At 44.0% G+C, this 20,209-nt stretch overlaps 1 protein-coding gene across 2 annotated transcripts; it reads right to left on the bottom strand.

The window, feature by feature from the left end:
- Positions 1-1,819: 1,819 nt before the first annotated feature.
- LOC147437406 (APO protein 2, chloroplastic-like) lies at positions 1,820-19,909 on the bottom strand. Of its 2 annotated transcripts, XM_086486941.1 has the most exons (4): positions 19,740-19,895; positions 4,802-5,017; positions 3,433-3,758; positions 1,820-3,362 (listed from the first exon to the last, which is right to left on the bottom strand). In XM_086486941.1, exons 2-4 carry the CDS (start codon positions 4,802-4,804, stop codon positions 2,498-2,500), a joined length of 1,194 nt encoding a protein of 397 aa, XP_086343067.1. In that variant the 5' UTR covers positions 4,805-5,017; positions 19,740-19,895; the 3' UTR covers positions 1,820-2,497. The 2 variants fall into 2 exon arrangements, with proteins under 2 accessions (XP_086343067.1, XP_086343066.1); XM_086486940.1 differs by lacking the exon at positions 4,802-5,017 and having other exon boundaries at positions 19,740-19,909.
- Between the last annotated feature and the right edge of the window lie 300 nt (positions 19,910-20,209).

Genomic DNA, 20,209 nt, shown 5'->3' with positions numbered 1-20,209 from the left:
CCATGTCCAATTTGGGGGTCTCTAAATCAGCTCCTTTACCCTAAGTATGAAATCAAATATTTTCCATGGTAGGGAGATGGCGTGCCCACGAGCCACAAAAACATGTTCACCTCCCAACTCTCCCAAGCTTTGGTACTGGTCATCGATGCTTTGTGTGTGTGTGTGCGTCCAAGGGCGCCTACACACGCGGGTTTCTTCCCCCAAGCTCGTCCGCATCACCCCCTTCTTTACATGCATGCAAACTTGCTATATGCAAAAAGACCACATCTCCCTCTCACCGGTTCTTGATACCAATGTGAGACACAAGGGGAATGGCCCCATAAGCACCACCCAACCACCCTTATATATCATGGCTATGTAAAGCCTCTTTCCCAAGCCTTTGCATTCGTAGCTCCCTTGCCAGGCCCTTGCCCTCACACATCACAAGCCCGCTCTCACTAGAGGCCATAACAGACTTCTCAACATGAAATGTGGTCTACAAAAACAATTTTCAAAGCATGAGTTTATTGTGATTATATGAAGGTAGCACACGATCTAGGGTCAAGGTGATGTTTATCTTGTTAGCTTTCATGAGAGGTGATATACTCCAGGCCTTGAAATGGTCATTCAAATCTTTGAAGCAACTGCACTGATGTAGTCCTCAAAATCTATATACTCTAGTGTGATTTGATTCTTGCAATATATACTCAGAAAGCATTTAAGAAATCATTGTTTTTTCAAAACAAAATCCAACCCCTTCCAAAATTTCAGGAAAAAAACTCAAGCATCACAAGCTTCACAAAACTGTGAGGACATCATGCTTTTGAAATGGGAGTGCCCTAAAAATAGGGTAGCGAACTCTAAAAATATGAAATCAAGCGTCTATTGGCTATGGTGTCATGATCGGATAGGGGAATCCCTTTGTAATCTCAAAGCTCTTTCCAACGAGTCTTCAATGGTACTCTTCAATGGTACTCGAGAAAACTAGACCAATCTACCACACTTGAATGATAGAAAGGTTATTCCATTTCCCTCTTCTTATTCATACACCCATGTGAAGAGTGTCGATCATCCTTCTTAAGTTTTGCACTAAGAAAATTGGGATATATAAGGTCCAATGTGCATCTAAGTAATTTGGCATGGGAGTTGCTACATTAAATTTTTTTAAAAAAATCTTGAAAAGTTGCATACTTTACATGGTTTTATGGTCACTTCTTCCTAGTTAGCCTTTTTATAGCTAAGGCATCATTCAAGATTTTCGAACTCCTAAGAAGCCCCATCTGTAGCCGGCCAAAGATTACCCTTAAGATTCTTTCTTACTTTACCCCCCGTATTCTAGTCTTGTGTTAGTTGGCTAGTGCATCCTTCAATAGGATTTCCCTCAAAGCTAGAATTCACCATCTCTAGTTTATACCCCACCCACTTGAGGTGTATCACTCATGATGGAGCCACTTTGTAATGTTTTTGTTTGGTCCCATGGATCATATTTGACCTCCAAGGACGATAATCTCTCTCTCTCTCTCTCTCTCTCTCTCCATACAAATGGCAGGGTATAGTAGCGCAGCACATTCAAATGATGAAACCTGAAAAGGACATATCCATCCTTGCACACATTGATTTACCTTTTAAGAGCTCAATTTCAAGATTAGGTTCAAAAGAGAATTTAGGCAGAGGAAGAAAGGACAAAAATCTTTTTTTCCTTTTGCAAACTAACACAGTGTATATTATATTTGATGCTTATCCTTCACAAGTTGGTCTAAAAAAGCTTGCTTTAACCTAATTTTAAAGCTTATTTTAACTAACTAAAAAGATAATTGATAACATATCCATTGCACCAACATAGCAAAGTCAGTATCTTCATTGATATGGTAAAATTGATAGCAAAAGACTAAGTACCATCCACCACATGAGCACCTCTTCAACCTAGACCTACATAACTCAAAAAACCCATTAGGGTTCCAGAGGGGGTGCAAGTTGCCACCCGCTTCTTGTTCTTCACTGTGTGACACTAAAGCAAGAGAGAACACGGACTGCACACCTTGCACAGGGTCCAACTGCAGTGCTAGGGATACAACGAGTCTTAATTTAGCTCAAAAAATTACCAGGAGCCTCTATCCATTGTGTGGAGACGCCACAAAGCTTGAAAAATGGCTGCTGGATATCTTGACCTGCCTTCTCTGCTGAACATCCTCACCCATAATGCTATAGCTTATATAATGCATGTCCTTGCCTGCTGGGCAAGGGATCTATGGAAGCATGCCAGAAAATGGAAGGTCCAGCACATATGCATGAGAATTCGAAGCCACATTAGATCAAGCTTTGAGTGAATCCACCACAAAGCTTGAAAAATGGCTGCTGGATATCTTGACCTGCCTTCTCTGCTGAACATCCTCACCCATGTTTGATATAGCTTATATAATGCATGTCCTTGCCTGCTGGGCAAGAGATCTATGGAAGGAAGCATGCCAGAAAATGGAAGGTCCAGCACATATGCATGAGAATTTGAAGCCACATTAGATCAAGCAACCATGTCAACCTCTCTGAGATCTGGTATTACAACATCAAGGCGCATCATGGGCTTGTATTCTTCAGGGACAGCCGCTCCTGCCTGCACACAAAGCTCAACAATAGCTGGAGCTGCTCCATAGAAAACTCTTAACTCGCTTGCCAATGGTGGACCATTACGATCTCGCAAATGCCACACGTACCTGAGCGGAATCAAATCATCAATAGCAGCCTCTTGCCAGAAATGATGGCCATATCTTTGATGATTCTTATAAGCCCTACAGTCACTAGTTCTCGGGCCCTTAGGACCTACATGCACCTGGGGACAATATCCACATACATACACAATATACTTGGACATCAGTTTCTTCACTCCGCTTCGCATCGTGAACCATGCTTGCAAGGTTTTCTCTGCCATTGCAGCAAGGGTTTCAGTTTTCACGGTTTCAGTGTTGAGTGAACATTCTTTATTACCATCAAAGCTCTCTTCCATGAAAAGAAGCCTATCATCAAATCTTTCTGTACCGGCAATCTTCTGTTTGCATAATACCTCCTCATCCAAAGCATCAAACTCTATTATTTTCTCATTGATCATCATGATTGGTTTGGTCCTCCTTTTTGTTGGATACCCAGCAACATCTACTCCTGCCTGAATGCAAAGCTCTACAACTGCAGGTACTTTGGGGATTATAAACCTGTCTTCATGCATAATCAGCTTCCCCAACCTGTCAGATAGATGAAAAGCATCCATGCGTGGAAGAACATCCTCAATTCTACCTGTAACCCAATCATGACGGCCATGTCTCACACCATTATTGCGCCCCATACAGCTTGCTATCCGATGGCCCACAGGGCCAACATGAACTGCAGGACACACTCTGCAAAAGCAATCTATATTCAGTATTTTCAGGTTATAAAGAAATAAAACAGCCAAAGAGCTACTAGTACCTGCAAGCTTTGATGGTAAAATTCTTCAATAGCCTATGTACACCACTTAGAAGTGTAGCCCTTGCTTTTAAAGTGTCGAGAGCTACAGGAACGAATTCGGGCACCAGAAGGCCATTTCCTGGCGGCTGCCGTGACTCATCACCTTTGGCCGCCTTCTTATTATTGAACTCTTTAAGTGAAGTTAAGAAAGGCTTTTTCTTCCTTTGAGGCAACTCCATAGGAACTTTGACGTTCTGATTGAAGTATGAATTCGACATGGTACTCATTCGAGAGATTCGGTGAGAGCCTGCCTGGTTCCGTGACATGCCCCTGATACGTGATAGCATCTAAGAAAAAAAATAATCATTACAATCAGAAGACTGAAGAAGGGCTACCACGCTTGAAGTGAATAAATGTTGAGATTGTCAGGTAGCATGTATGATACAAGAAGCATTATAAGCGGATGATAAATAGTAAACCACAAACAAAACGTAATTAAGTTGTTGCAGTGTTGCTCAAATATGTTTACAGTTATGCACTATCTATAATACCTTCTGTCATGGCCAAGGCTGATTACAGACATAATGGAGGTCAAAGTGGCAGCAGAAGATGCACTTGGTTGACACCAAATAGTGGCAATCTGATGCAAACCTCTCTCAGGAAAGTGGACAGCAAAATAACTCTCTGCTAACGACACAAGCACAAAGGGAGGCAAACGTCCTCTCACTTGTATGCTATGCCAGAGGCTCAGCTGACAGCCAGATCTCCCAAATCCATCTCTGGCGTCTGTGTGATTCTCTACATCCAAAGAGTCCCGGTCTCCCATGGGCTCTGCCTTAATCTGTCGAAGTGTCACCCCCTGAGCCGTGATGTAATCTCCTAAACCGTAGACAAAACAGTAGATACTACCTATCAATTGTGTCCAACCCATGGCACCTCCCACCTAAATTCTGGAATAATGCCTTTCCCACCATAGGTGAAGCATTGAACTCTGCTCTGTATCATGAGGACTGATGGCTTCCTCCAACTCATGCATGCTCGAGTCTGCTCCAAGAGAGGAGGCGTGCAGCTGTGACCAGTGTATCGATTAGCTAGCCCTTAATATGGGGGAGAATGGATACGACAACTCCTCCTTTCTAGCATGGTAATTGCAACAACATAAACAGTGTGTCAATTCATCTCTCGAAGCATCGAAAATCTAATAGCTGATGATCCCTAGATACACATGAGTTGTAACAAAATTTGGGAGGAATCAACTGCTACCATCAATAGAAAATAATCGAAGTAAGAGATTCCTAACATCATGTTTAAATATAATCAGATTTAAACATGAAGACAATCACATAACCATAAGTAGAAACTTAGAGAGGGAGGGAAAGAGAGACGACACCATATTAAGGATCGGAATGGCCGAAACTCCCCCCAAGCCGTGGGGGCTCTTGTATTACAGAAGCTTACATTGAAGCTAAATACAATTATAATGCACTATCTTGCCAAGAAGGTGGCCTTTTCATGGTGCCAACATAATGGCCTTCGCTGATCAGAAACATACTCATAGAGCCTTCTCCTTGAAGAAGCATCACCTCCTTCTTCGACATTCTTCCTCCTGTAGAAGCATCACAAAAACATACAAAGCTCTTAAAAACATGTGCATGCTTCTCTTAAAAACAGAGTTCCATGCACGTTTCAAGCATGGCAAATAACTTCTCCGTCGTCTTCTCCACAACTGAAGAGAATAATTAACGAGCAAAGATGTTCCAGAAAATATTAGACATGGTTAAAACATGAAAGTGACACCATAGATGCATAGAGCTCAAAGAGAGCTTTCATTCGAATCTTGGGTTGCGCGATTCTGACAATCAGAGCTTGTCACAAACTGCTAACGTTTGAAGACGAAGGGGGTTAGGACTCTCTAATCCTAACCCTAGCCAACCTAGGGATCACGGTCAAAAGGCCTAAAACCCTAGAAGAAGAAGAAGAAGAAGAAGAAGAAGACTTAGCCAACTTACAAAGCCCGCCCGAGGGGCCTAAAGATAAAAAGGGGTTAGGACTTTAAAATCCTAACCCTACTAACTTACAGAGCCTGGCCGAGGGGCCTAAGCCCTAAATAAAACAGATCACTCTCACACACAAACAAATTGCGTAGCAGCAGCTGATGCGGTACCCTGTACGACAGATCCCGGATTTCGCGCTAGCACATGTACGAATTTCCGTGATTTCCGTTGCAATTTAGAGGGCACTAGATTCTGGACCTACTTGCCTTTGGACCAATTGCTTTTCATGTAACTTCTTTTGGACCAGCTGCTTTTCATGTAACTGCTTTTGGACAGGCCAAGGGCTGTTGGGCTCTCTCTTTGGCATTCTACCGCGTGGAGAAGCATAGCGGAGTCCCAGAGTTGTACCTATTGAAGCAATATAAAGAAATACCGAAATGAACACCATAGTTTGAGCCATTGCATTCTGGAAGTGGAACTCCGCCACTTCGTGTCTCGTGTGGATTCTCTCTCTCTCTTTCAAGTTTCTGTTCAGTTGTTTGAAGTGTTAAACGTCTGTTCCAATATGTTCTTTTTAGTTGTGGCACGTGGTGCCCTCCTGTTACAGTGGTATCAGAGCTTCAGGCGTGTGCTTTTCTGAAAGCATACGAATCCCCCCAAGTAAGATGGTGCTTTTGGATTCTTTAGATGTGAACAAAAGAAAGGAAGCCTTACGGTTCTTGCAGCAGTTTGACAACATGTGTGCCCTTGGAACTACACTAAAGAGTCAAAGATCTCTCGAGCCGCTGGTTTTCTAAAGATAATGCTATGCAGTGGTGGTGTTCTATAGCTACCAAGCCGCATGCTCCAAGGACTTGCAAGCTTTCAAGAATATTTTTGACCAGAGCCACATAACATAACATCTCTCTTTGAAGTAGAGCTTCTAGCACACTCAGAAAACTTGAAAAATGCTTTCCACAGAGACCATGGAAGACTACAACCAAAGGTTTTTTGATGTGTACCTAGGTCCTACCTGTGTCTTTCTTCAAGCTGATACCCTTGGAGGACCATTGCGAACAATATAGAATTTCATTCATCCAGAATTCCTAAAACACATGGACTTTGAGTTATGAGTATGATCAGTTTGCTGGAGAACTTGAAGCCGAGCTAGCCACAAGGCAAACTCAAAAAGTTGTACCACTCATTGGTGCTCTTTCGATCACCATCCAAGGGTACCATGGCAAGGCAGACTTTCAAATCATAAAGCTAGGCAGCTGCGACCCTCTTTTGGGCATGCCTTGGCATGACAAGAATGATGCTACCATCCAGATCCGGATCGTACCATCACTCTGCTACGGAAGGGCAGGCCAATCGTCCTTAAAGTTCGACAGACTGAGATGAATGCCAGAATGATTTCAGTTTTGCTTTGTATTTAGATATTCTAAATTGTGTTTGGCAATATTGTTCGCAATTTGTTTGAAATAGAATCGCTTTGTTTTGAACTTGTCTTGGTGCCGATTGAGATTGTTTGATTTTGGTTTTGACATTGGTTTCAATAACTTTGGGAAAACCCTTGGATCACTCATGGCTTGGACCTTGGTCTAGGAGGAGTATTCACGAGAAAATTTATGATTAAAAATATGTGATTTACTCATGGCTCAGGTTTTTCCTAGGAGGAATATTATGTGATGAAAAGATGTTTGAATATCTCATGGCTCAAGCTTTTCTTGGGAGGAGTATTCATGTTAGTTGTAGAACCTCTCAACGAGGTAGCCTGCGATCTGGGGAGCGTTTGGTTGTAGCCAGCCTCTAAATCTCATGGCACGAACTTAAGTTAAGGGGGAAGTAATGGGGGAGTCGTTGAATTACTCATGGCTTGGGACCTTTGTCTAGGAGGAGTGTTCACGAGCGACTATGTTTTTATGTCCTATACTTGCATATGTAATCATCTATGTTGCATTGTGTTGTGCCAACCAGTGAATATTTCCAAATTGGGTGAGATTGCCTGGGTATGCGACTTTAGTCATTGAGACACCCATTGAAAGATCAACATGGCTAACCTTGCTATGTTAGAATATCAAGAGCTCTCATATGGAATGAGAAAACTGATAAACCCTCAGGATGACCCTCGGATATTTTTGAGCTAACTGAGTTTTGCAAAGATAATCGTAGGCAATTACTCTTTCTTAAACCTAGCCAACCTACAAATCCCAACCGAGAGGCCTAAAACCCTAAAAGAAGAAGAAGACTTAGCCAACTTACAAAGCCCACCTGAGGGGCCTAAAGATAAAAAGGGGTTAGGACTTTAAAATCCTACCCCTACTAACTTACAGAGCATGGCCAAGAGGCCTAAAACCTAAATAAATCACATCACTCACGCACACAAACAAATTGCGTAGCACCTAATGACAAGGCAGCTTGTACGGCAGATCCCAGAAATCACGACAACACATGTACTAATTTCCGTTGGAACCCAAAGGATGCCCGATTATGGATCTACTTGCTTTTAGACCAATTGCTTTGCATATAACTGCTTTTGGACAGGCCAAGGGCCTTTAAATAAGTGTGATGGGCTCTTTCTATGGCATCCTACCCTGTGGAGAAGCAAAGCAGAGTCTCAGAGTTGTACCTTTTGAAGCAATATAAAGAACTACTCAAAGAAGTTTGCACACAGATTAATACAAAAAGAAATATCGAAAGGGGCGCCAGTCTTTGGGGCCAATACCTCTTGGCACGGAACCTACGCCGGGCCGTGTGAACTGTTTTATAGTGAATCTCTGTTGTGTCACTGTAGAATCTTGACTTGGGGTGTCCAAGTTTGTTATAGTGGCATCAGAGAGATCTCGCAATGCCTGAAAGACATGTAGCAGATGGTGTCTATGTTTTGCTTCATCCTTAGAGAAGACTATAATGTCATCAAAGAAAGTGCCGACAAATGATCTATACTCTCGGAAAATCCTATCGATTATTCGGTTAAAAGTCGTTGGAGCATTGCTAAGGCCAAAAGGCATCACCAAAAATTCATACAAACCGAAGCTCGTCCGAAAGGCTGTCTTGTAGACATCTCCCGGGGCAATTCGGATCTGATGATATCCGCTTTTCAAATCAATCCTACTGAAACAAGAGGATCCCTGAAGTCGGTCAAGAATGTCATCGATCCTTGGAATCGGAAATCTGTTCTTGATGGTGATCTTATTGAGAGCTCTGTAATCAATGCACATTCTCCACGATCCATCTTTCTTTAAAACCAACAACACCGGAGAGTAGTAGGGTGAATACTCGGCTGGATAAGACCCTTTTTCAGAAGGTCTTTCACTTGGTTCATAATCTCTTCATCCTGGGCTCAGCTAATACGGTAAGGTGGCCGGTTCTGTGGTGTGCTTTCCGGTATCAGTAGATAAATGGTGTGATCCTCAGGTCGAGATGGGGCCAACTTGCCCGGCAGGCCCTCAGAGAAGCAATCGGCATGAGTGTGGAGAAAATCTTAGCGTTCTCTATCAAGTTCAGACATGTTTGTTCTATGTTCATCATTTAACTCTTCCAAGCAGATCGAGTAAACAAAGAGACTGGATTTCATTAATTTGAAAATGGCCGAAGCCCGCCCTTCAGTTTTACATCAAGTATAATTTTTCGGCCCTTTTCATTCGGCAACGTTGCTTGCTTTTTGCCCGATAATCGACCACAGCGTTGTTCTTATGGTGCCAAGGGACTCCTAGGAGGACATCACAACCTTCCAAGGGCATTCTGTATAAGTCCTCGTGCCCCAAATACCCCTGACAATGCAACCGAAATTTGCCAATGACAGGTGTAATGGCTATGTCCCGTCCATCCTGTCGGTTGTAATCTCGAGCCGCACCGCCAATTCGGGTGATATGAAGTTGGCCTCGGCTCCTCCATCGAAGAAAATGAGGGCTTCTTGATCTCTCACTTTGCCCCAAGCTCGGCAGAGTTCTGTACTTTCATCAATTACGCTTGGGTCAGTACCCATGCAGTCTGGTATCAGTCCTTCTTTCATCTTGCCTTTTGTGCCACGTTGCTCTGCTGCTCTCAAACTCTCTGGCCTATCTTCAGTTTGTTCTTGCTATGCCTTTTTGGGCACTTTGCGGAGATGTGCCCATGTTCCCCGCAACCAAAACACTTCCCTTCTTTGATGTAATTGGCCCTCTCTCGAAGAGTGAGCCGGGGTCGTGCCACTTGCCGGAGATACACTTTTTGGGACACATCGTCTCAGCAGCAGGAGTACAGATGGATCCGGCCAAGATTGAGACTATACATGATTGGCCCGATTTGAAGAATGTTCATGACGTTGGCAGCTTCTTGGGCTTGTGTTCTTATTACCGGCAGTTCATTTGAAAGTTTGCAGAGGTAGTTTCCCCTTTGCACATTCAGACACAAAAAGGAGTCCCTTTCTCGTGGAGACCCACAAAGGTGACTGCCTTTCAGACACTGAAAGAGAAATTGACTACTGGACCAATATTGACTTTGCCGGATTTGCAAAAGTCTTTTGAAGTATATTGTGATGCTTGTGGTCGTAGTCTGGGAGCGGTCTTAATGCAAGAAGGCCATGTCATTGCCTACGAAATGCTGACACCCTCAACGTTTTTGCAGATCTTCGCGACAAAATCAGCCCCTAGACCAGCGGTTTCCAGTTTTCAGCAGTCAGATACTGCAGAAGAAGTCCCAAACCTCGTAGATCTCACCTTCCCGCAGCAGATCCTCGCCGCACGGTTAGATTCAGCCCGGAAAACGCAGATTTCAGCATCTGCGTTTTCAGCACGTCGTCGTTGCATCGTCATCATCGACATAGAGTCAGAATTCAGCAGATAAAGATTTGCAGATTTCAGCCATTAGCATTTTCAGATTTCAGCCGTCTCTCGTCGTCCTCAGCGTTGTTGACATCGTCGGCAAGTCCAAGCATTGTAAAGATTTGTGCAATCAATAGTAGACCGCTCTCAGCATAGAGAGTGAGGCCTTCGGAGGAGGGTTTGACAACATTCTGGTGTCGTATTCTTCTCTCTCTCTATTTCTCAATCTCAGCACCTTCATTCACAATGTTCATCCACTTTGTTTGTGTCCATTGCACTCTCTCACTAAAGGAACGGAAGGCTCTCCCTTCCATAAGTAAAGAAAACCTTGAGCACAGTTCGCAGCACTCATCTTGAGCAAAGTTCAACATTCACTTCCGCTGCATCTTACAGTGAGTGTAAGCGGGTCTTGCTTTATTTTAATCTCTTTAGGTTCCTGGGCGCCATCGGACGGGGTCCCATAAGTTGGTGGGAACTCTTCTTTAAAAATAAACCCACTCGGCGAGGATTTGTAAATTGGTGAGAACTTCAACTTCTTCTGTTGCTTCTAGGTTTAGGCCCCTCAGCCGCAATCTACAAGTCGACTCCGTTCTTCAGTGGCTTGACACATCAGCAATTTGTGACACGTTGACCCTATCAAAAACGCTAGTGCCTTGGCAAAGTCCTCCCCCCTCTATCGGCAACGTTCTAAAACGCTATTGCCGGCGGGCTTCTTGGCTTCACCGGGCGTCTACGTTTTGAAACGCCACCCCGACAGCACTGTCGACAGTGGTGCCTATTGGAGTCGACGACAATCTTCCCCATTGCGACAGCGTTTCAAAACGCTGTCTGCCAGCAAATAATCCCTCCCTTCTCGGCCCTTGCTTCTCCTACCAAGTGCCACAACTAGCAGCGTTTTGAAATGCCATTAGGGGCCACCCACAGAGAGGCTTGGAGAACGGGGAGATTCTATCAGGCTACGCGGAGCGGGGAAATTTGGATCCCAAGAGAGGGATAGCACTTTTTTCGGAGCCATTTGGGATAAGCAATGTAGTGGAAAAGCGGCTTGGAGTTCTTGCAGCTTGGTTTGTGTGGCCACCCTTGGGAGTGCGAGAAGATTTCCCAAAATTCCAGATCTTCCAACTTCATCATGGCCCCCCCTTGCTCAAGCGCCAGCAACAAATTGCATGGAAATAACTACGCTCATTGAAATTTGATCATGCGACTCTAATTCTCACGGAAAGGCTTATGGGATGTTGTCGACGGCTCGGAGCCCCATCCCATGAAGGATCCCCACAACAGGTACACTCACCTTCAAGATGACGAATATCTCAAATCGTGTGTCGATTGGGATGCGGCTAATGCTAAGGCAATGTCGGTCGTTGCGGAATCGCTCACAAAAGACATTTCTCCAGCCATTCAGACCTTAACGACTGCCAAAGATATGTGGTTCAAGCTTGTCCGAATGTTTGATCGGCATTCTACAATGCGAGCAATCACCCTTCTTGGACAGTTATTTGCCATACAGTTTCCACGAGGAAGTTCCATGCAATCATTAAAGTTATTCATGATCAACTATCGGCTATGAAAAGTGCACTGACGAGTACTCAATTAGCTGCTTTGGTTCTCACAAAGTTGCGTGAGGAGTATGAATGGTGTCTAGGACACTTCGGCTACAAGTCACAAAGGAAAAGCTCGAATTTGATGATCTCATCTCTTTTCTCATTGAGGAGGAAGCCGTGTTGATAACTCAAGGAAAAATTCAGACTTCTGAGACAGATGGAGAAGCACATGGTGAAGAACTTGCTGCTTCGAATTCCAAAAAGAGGACGAAGACCCGTTGTTACAATTGTGGACAGCCTGGTCATTTGGCCAAGGATTGCAGATCCAAAGGCAAAGCCAAAGATTCTACAAAGAACAAAGGTAAAAGCAAGCAGCAGGAGGAAAGCAGGGAAGGACAACAAAGAGGCTGCAGGTGTGGTGGTGACTACATTGGCACGGACTCTCGCCTTCTATTCACATGACAATCAGTGTCACCACTAGCTTCAGCCAGAGAGAGGCTTGTGAGTGGCAGAGAGAGGCAAGCAAAGCTCCCTATAATTAATTTGGACCCTTGTGTTGGAGTTCAAGTTATCGGTGTTTGAACACGTAGGTCAAAGTTCAATGCACATGCATCTAGCAGCAAGCCAATAAGACGTATCTAAAACACTATGGATGAGTGCACCAATCCATTGTTGTTGGTCAGAACATGGATAGAATGTGTTCCACAATTCATTATCTTGGAGTGTTATATTTTGGACGTGATGTGTTCACAGTTCACGAATGGGGGTTATTGAACGTAGTGTTGTCTTCAATTCAAACTACAACGACAACCAATGCTCAAGATGGCATTATTCTCAGGTACAAAGTTGAGGGTAGCAACACCGAGGTGTATCCACTTGGTGACCACTTCTGGGGTGTCCATGGTAGCTTCTTCATCGACTTGGTCTCACTATTGATGTCCACTATGGTTTGCAGAGAGGGTGTTAGGGTTTTGGCATCTCAAGTGAACTGCCCAATGTGATCCCATTATTTCTTCTGGCTTTTAGGTATTTCTTTTACTTATTTGTCAAAGTCTCTGTCACAAATCGGGAGCGTACACGAGCACTTAGAAAATCTGAAAATTATAATTCTTTGAAAACATGAGAGAAGGGAGAAGATCGACACAATATTGGGGACCAGAAGATGGGTTGGTCCCCCCCCCCGTTAAGAGTATTCTTTTATTCAAGGAGAATTCTTATACAAGCACGAGAACCCGAGGAAACCCCTCCCCTCTGTAGTCTTAGACCCGAAGGTCGTGCTTTCCTGTAAAGGGCTTGGGCACAAGGCCGTTCCTTCACGTGAGGGACTTAGGCGCGAAGCCGTACTTTCCCGTAAGGGACTTAGGCGTGAAGCCGTACTTCCCGTGAAGGGCCTTCCCGTGAGATGGGAGATTCCTGCAAAAAAAACCACACAAAGCAGCAATTCTCAATGCGTATCAACACCTTATACCTGTCGCTCCTTGCTCGGAGAATCAACCTCCGTACTCAGTCGTCACGTGAGCACTTGCAAATTCCGTCGCCAGTCTCTGCTCCAGAATCCCAACGCTTGCACTTCTTGCTGCTTCCGGCTCCTCCAAACTGAAACGCTGGCTACCCTTTTATAGGGTCTGACACCCGGCAGGAATAGGGGTCCAAAAGCAGAGCTTGGCGCTCCTAGAGAGAGGAGAGAGAAAATCGCGTTTTTTAGAGAGAGGAGAGAGAGAGAGAGAGAGAGAGAGAGAGATCGCAATTCAGCCCCCCTGCGTAGGTTTTAGCGCTGGCTTCTTTTTTTAAGGGCCTTGCTTGCTTTATTTTATTAATAAAAGCCTGGTCACTTAAAAGTGACCGGCCACTTTAATAAAATAAAGTGTGAACCTGTTCGAACTTTAAAAACTCACTCAATTAGTGAAAACAATGCTACACGGACACATTCCAGGCGTCCTCGGGTGCAGGACACGACACAGATGCAATGCAGACACAGACTCCTCGCGGGAAAACATCTGTCCTCCCGCGATTGTTCCTGCTTTTCGTAAAAAGCTTCATTGAAACCATCTTTATTCTTGTGATTGCGTTCTTACGCGTATTTTCTTACTCAGTTCGGATTTCCTCCTTAGCCTACGGGATGCCCCCTTACTGATGCACCCGTCACCCATCATGTGACGCATCAGAGGCACTCGTAACCCGGCCCTTTCCACCGAACTTACGGAAACTCCTTCGCGATGTTTACCATCACCCATCAAATGACACATCAGAGTTGTCCGTTCCTGATGGCAGTTCCTGTAGCTACAATCTTTTTAACAGTTCTTAGTGCACATAATAAAATATCCAAAAAAAAGAGATTTAATCATTAAAAATAAGAAAATAGTCCAATTAGCAACATCCCTCTGGCTTCTAAACAGTTGACCTCAACTGTAGTGCTTGGACATATACCTCCAGTATCTCGGGATAAGCTGCTAATTCCTCCTGCGTCATCCACTGAGCATCTAGATTCGAATAGTTCTTAAACTTAACCAAATACTTCCGTGTTATCTTTCCGGATTTGAGAGACCGCTCCTGATGACTTACTATGTGCTCCGGTTGAAGCATTTCTTCTGTTTCCTCAACCTCAGGAGGTTCCTCAGCGCTAGGCTGGCTCGGAGGCGGTCCTACATACGGCCGGAGTAAACTGACATGGAAAGCATTATGGATCTTCCAATTAGGCGGTAGCTCTAATCGGAAAGCGACATTATTCACTCGCTCAGTGATCTTAAACGGCCCATAATAACGGGTAGAAAGTTTTACTACTTTCCCCTTATGAGACGCTTGTTTCTTAAGTCTTGCCTTCTCAAACTTGAGTAAGACTAATTGTCCAACTGTTAAGTCTAGATTCCTTCTGTGCTTGTCTGCAACTTTCTTATGCTTTTCCTGAGAGCGTAGAATAGCTCTCCTAACTTGCCCGTAGACGGTGTCCAAATCCCGGACAAATTCATCTGCTGCAAAGATCTTATCCTTAGTTAAAAGGATGGGTGGAAGCAAAGGCTTACCATAAAGAATCTCAAAAGGTGCTTTCCCCATCGATGAGTGTATGGTATTGTTATACGCATACTCGACAAGAGGCAAATATTTCTCCCAGTCAGATTGCCGGTCTGACACATAAGCTTTTAACATATCCAATACTGTGGAATTGGCTATCTCACTTTGCCCGTCCGTTTGAGGATGGTAGGTAGATGAAAAATTCAGCTTTGTACCAAGATTATCCATCAAGGCACGCCAAAAATTTCCTGTCATGCGAGGATCTCGATCACTCACAATAGACTTAGGCATTCCATGATGCTTAAAGATCTGTGCTAGAAAGACCCTAGCCATATGATCTGCTTTGATCGTTTTCTTGACTAGTATAAAGTGTGCTTGCTTGCTAAACCTGTCCACAATGGTCCAGATCGCGTCATTTCCGGTCTGAGTTCTAGGGAGGTCCATGATGAAGTCCATGGCAATACTTTCCCAAGGTTCATTAGGCACAGGCAAAGGTTGTAGCAACCCAGGCGTCTTATGCCGATCATACTTCACTTTTTGGCAAACCAAACATTCCCTGACATACTTATCAATGTCTGCTTTAAGGCTAGGCCAAAAGAAATATCTTTCCATTGCTAAGGTTGTAGGGAGAATACCCCGATGACCCGCATAAGGCGAAGCGTGTGCTTCATCCATGATCTTCTTTCTTAATGGTTCCGCCACACATATGGCCTGATGATGGTAGAGATAACCGTCCCGAATGGAATAGGGAAACTCATTCTCTCCACGATGTAGCTTTCCCCAGATGGTGGAGAAGATGGTGGAGAAGTCTGGATCATTCGGATATAAATCCGGTAGTGCTTCTAATTCTTGGTGATACACCGAAGTGATAGCGTTCACCCTTGGCCGCCTAGACAATGCGTCTGCAACTACATTCTTACTCCCAGCCATGTGAAGGATCTGGAAGTGAAACATAGACAAAAAGTTTGCCCACCTCATCTGCTTCTCAGATAGTTTCCTTTGCGTAAGAAAATACCGCAAACTCTGGTGATCAGTCTTGATCACAAAATCCGCTCCTAGAAGATAGTGCTTCCAGTTGGATAAGGCGTGAATCACAGCCGTGAGTTCCTTTTCGTAGATTGATGCATGCAACTCTGCATCCTTAAGCCGTCTGCTTTCATAAGCCACTGCATGGCCTTCTTGATTTAACACTGCTCCGATGCAATCACCTGAAGCATCGCAGTGAACCTCAAATGGTTTCCTTAAGTCAGGCACTATCAAAATAGGTCCATGGCTTAGCAAGTACTTGAGCCGATCAAAAGCTCCTTGTTGTCTCGATCCCCATCTGAAAGGAATCTTCTTCTTTGTCAAATCATGAAGTGGTCCTGCTACATGAGTAAATCCTCGGACAAACCTTCGATAATATGAACATAATCCCAGAAAGCTACGTACATCATGTACCGTAGTGGGAATACGCCAATCTTCTACCACTCGGATCTTGGCAGGATCCATACTCACTTTATTGTGGGAGACTATATGGCCGAGATAGTGTATCTCAGAGAGAAAGAACTCGCTCTTCTTTGCATTCACATGCAACTCATGCTTTCGCAATTCTTGAAACACTAAGTCCAAGTGCTTCCGAAGTTCCTCTTCTGACTTAGAGAAGATGAGTATGTCGTCAAAGAATACTCCCGTAAAAGCTCGATACGGGCTGAAAATGCGGTCCATCATGCGATTGAATGTCGCAGGAGCATTGGTCAAGCCAAAAGGCATTACCAAGAATTCATATAGTCGAAAGGTTGTGCGGAAAGCAGTCTTATGGACATCCTCAAGGGCGATCCGTATCTGATGATACCCACTCTTTAAGTCTATGCGACTAAAGACACTTGCACCCTGCAACTTATCAAGTATATCATCAATCCGAGGGATCGGAAAGCGATTCTTGATTGTGATCTTGTTTAAAGACCGATAGTCTATGCACATTCGAAACGTGCCATCTTTCTTCTGCACTAGTAGAACTGGAGAGCAGTAGGGTGAAGCACTTGGCCGTACTAACCCTTTCTCTAGAAGCTCGTTGACTTGCTTCCAAATTTCCTCTTGCTGAACAAGACTTACCCGATAAGGGGGTTGATTGGGAGGCGAGCTACCCGGTATGAGATCTATGCGGTGATCTTCCGGGCGTACCGGAGGGAGTTCATCAGGAAGTGTTTCCGTGAAACAATCCTTGTACTTTTCAATAAATTGAAGACGCTTAATTTCCAGACTAGAGAGAGAGTCCCTACTAGTTTTATCCTTTGCAAAAATCAAGTAAGCAGAAACACACTTCTTCATTTCTTTCTTAATGGAGATATGGCTTACAATTGGGAACTGCCAATCTCCTGCATCAGCTTGAATCTTTATTTTCCTACCCCCATGATCAAAAGTGAGGGTCTTTTCCACATAATCGGGAATAGGTGTCATGTGGAAGTGCCATGGCATACCCAAGATGATATCACATCCCTCGATGGGTGCCATCAAAAATGATTCGCGGTCCTTGTACTCGCCAATCCGAAGATTGAGCTGTCCTTGCACGGGAGTTGCATTGGTTGTCAACCCCTCGAATGCCGATCCGGATGTAACCGGTGTGCCAAGCTGAGCCGGTGTGAGGCACAAACGTTCCGCAGTATCCAGGGAGATGAAGTTATCCGTGGATCCAGGATCATAAAGAATCAGTACTCGCTGGTTGCTCAAAGACACCCAACCCTTCAAAAGTTGACGCTTCCCTTTCTCCATTTCTGTGTTTCCTTGAACATCTGGAATGGAGTTCGAGTTTGGTGGTGCGGGTTCCTTCCTTGTTTTCTCTTGCCTCGTAGAGGCTTGCTCTTGTCGTTGCTGCTTTAGCGGGCAGTCCGGTTTCATATGTCCTTTCTCACCACAGTAGAAGCATCTTCCTTCCTCTCTGAAAGTTTGAAGTTGAGTAGGAGCAAGGTACTTAGTTCGCTTGCCAGTGCCCTCTGAGGATATTCCTCGGGAAGACATTCTAAATCTTGGTGGTAAATGCTAGTAATAACATTGCCTTTGGAAATTGGGTCTTCTTGATAAGGCACCTACTACTATGTTTTAACTTCCAAAAGTATGTGAAATCTTGGAGTGGAAGAATAGAAAGAAAGTTAGTCCATCGCATTTGTTTCTCAGACGACTTTTTTTGAGAGAGAAAGTATCTTAAGCTCTGACGATTTGTTTTAATGTCAAAATCTGCACCAAGGATATAAAGTTTCCAAACAAAGAGCGTAAATGACGACCATCAACTCTTTCTTATATCAAGGGGCATGAAATATAGCGTCTGTAATATGAACATCATCCTAAGAAACTTCGTACGTAGTGTATTGAAGTTGATTGAGGCCATTCTTGTATCGCTTGAATCTTTGCTAAGTCCATTCTCACCTGATTATGAGATACTATATAGCCTAGGTAGTGAATTTCCGTGAGAAAAAATTCACTTTTCTTAGAATTGATGTGACAAAGGAGTGCAGTGGCTCCCATCTTCCAAGTCTTCTTCGTCACCTTGCCTTTCATCCTCAAAATTTTGCGTGCAAAAATAGCACCATATTGTACTATCACAAAGTTACTTCCATGTTGATCGGATTCATTGCTAGAATCCATGTGTGCTACAAAAAGTCAGATCAGATCCTCTGAATAAGAAGAATCAATTGAAGCTCTAATAACACTATAACCTAGAAGCCACTGGCGAGAAGCACAGCAAACACATGAATATAACTGAAATAGATAACACTTGAACTTGAAAACAATCAGTAATCAACACACAAAGTGACGGAGTTCCACTTCTAGATGCACTCACCCCAAAATCCAATGCCCCTTTCAGTACTTCTTTTTATATGATAAGTCACACAGTACAACTGTCGGGAGTCACTGTGCAACCATGCCTATCCAAGTGGACCTCCAAGGCACACTTTTATGGGCACTATGGCCCAAAGCAACAAATACAAGAGCTTGGCACCCAAAAGCAACATGTGCTAAAAACAGGTCACCTAAAAATTCAAGAAGTGAACTGCTTTTCAGCCTGCCAAGTCAGCATCACCATATAGTAGCCCGCTTTTCCCGCCAAAAATCGCCACACGATTTCTGAGATCCCATACTGCTGTATCACTTTCTGGCGGTCTCTCTTCTCGTTTATACGAGAGCCGTGGCACCTCCTCACTTTGTGACAGTTACAAACCCTATAGCTATCTACTTCTCCAGATCTGGGAATTCAACGGCGGTAAAGGGCTGAGAGGGTAGGCTGCTAAGGGTGACTACTTGGCTGAACAATGCAGGCAGAAGAGGCCAGCATTGGTAGGTTGCACAACTTCTCTAAACTTGTATGAGAAATGAGCCCTAAACCTCCATGTTTGTGGGATTTACCAACCTCCAGTCAAACCCACACCAACTGTACCTGCAAAGGCACGCCATATAGGTCGTTCAAATGCTCACACACATCATGATTCACAATCCTGGCCAATACATGACCGCGAACATGCAGGTTGCCCAACTACGCCTTCTACAACCAAGAAGATTTTACAGGGGTTTTTTATTATCAATCAAAAATGTCCAGAGATGCAATTCATGTGATGAATAGGCTCAGAAAAGTAATGATACACATTAGCCTAGGTTTTTCTAGTCTAAGGTTTGGGTATGAGTCTAAAGCATGTTTACGCGGCACATCGAGCTCACGTGCATGTGCACCTATTGACTACAATGATATGGGATTTTCAATGCTTTGGCAAGCTAAAGCACCCAATGATGGATCAATGCCTGAGTCGTGAAAAATAAAGTTCCACCTGCTCTTAGACTTGAAAGCGGATTTTTCAAATCTGTTATTCATTCACTTGTTCTTAGTGGCTTGTGTGGAGCATGGCACCGAAATGTCCTCTAGGGTACACACACACACACACACACACACACACACACACACACACACACGCACGCACGCACGCACGGACACACACGCACGCACATCCCATAAATAAACAGAGAAAACTAACCTGCACGAGCTGGCCCCGCTTGGCTTTCTTCACGAAGGCCCTGCTTTGAAGCATTTTGCCTGCGCCCTGAACAAGCTCGTCAGCCAAGGCTTCCCTCTCCCTTCTCTTGGAGGTCGCCCAGCAAGGAAAGTCACAACTTCTAAGAGAGAATTAAAATTAAGCATTTTTTGACATTGCTCGTGAACTTGTGAAGAGCCACTTTAAAAATTTCTTGTGCCGAGACAAAGGGAAAATTTGCCAAGTATGGCGAGACTAAGGGCAATTACACTAAAATTACCAAGTATGGCTCTAGAGTGTCTACGGTGACATGGAATACATGTAGCAAAAATTTATTTGATCCGAAAAACAAGTGAAATTTTCTCAAGGCTCGCCAATGTGCATTACAAGATGCAAAGTCATGTTTACCAAACCAAAAAAAAAAAAACATATAATTGACCTTCTTCTAGTTCTATGAAGTAGTTGCCATGTTT

This window comes from Adiantum capillus-veneris, chromosome 17, assembly GCF_014529385.1.
Source record: "Adiantum capillus-veneris isolate H3 chromosome 17, ASM1452938v2, whole genome shotgun sequence".
Lineage (NCBI taxonomy): Eukaryota > Viridiplantae > Streptophyta > Polypodiopsida > Polypodiales > Pteridaceae > Adiantum > Adiantum capillus-veneris.
Note: the sequence above shows the minus strand (reverse complement) of the source record. Positions and strands in the feature narration are given on the sequence as shown.

Bases quoted from the DNA above. Each gene is read 5' to 3' on its own strand.
- LOC147437406 (XM_086486940.1), bottom strand. From the start codon at position 19,793: ATGCTTCAAAGCAGGGCCTTCGTGAAGAAAGCCAAGCGGGGCCAGCTC. The intron at 3,759-19,739 runs GTTAGTTTTCTC...TTTTTTTCTTAG, and splicing joins AGCGGGGCCAGCTCGTGCAG to ATGCTATCACGTATCAGGGG. The intron at 3,363-3,432 runs GTACTAGTAGCT...TTGCTTTTGCAG, and splicing joins TTTACCATCAAAGCTTGCAG to AGTGTGTCCTGCAGTTCATG.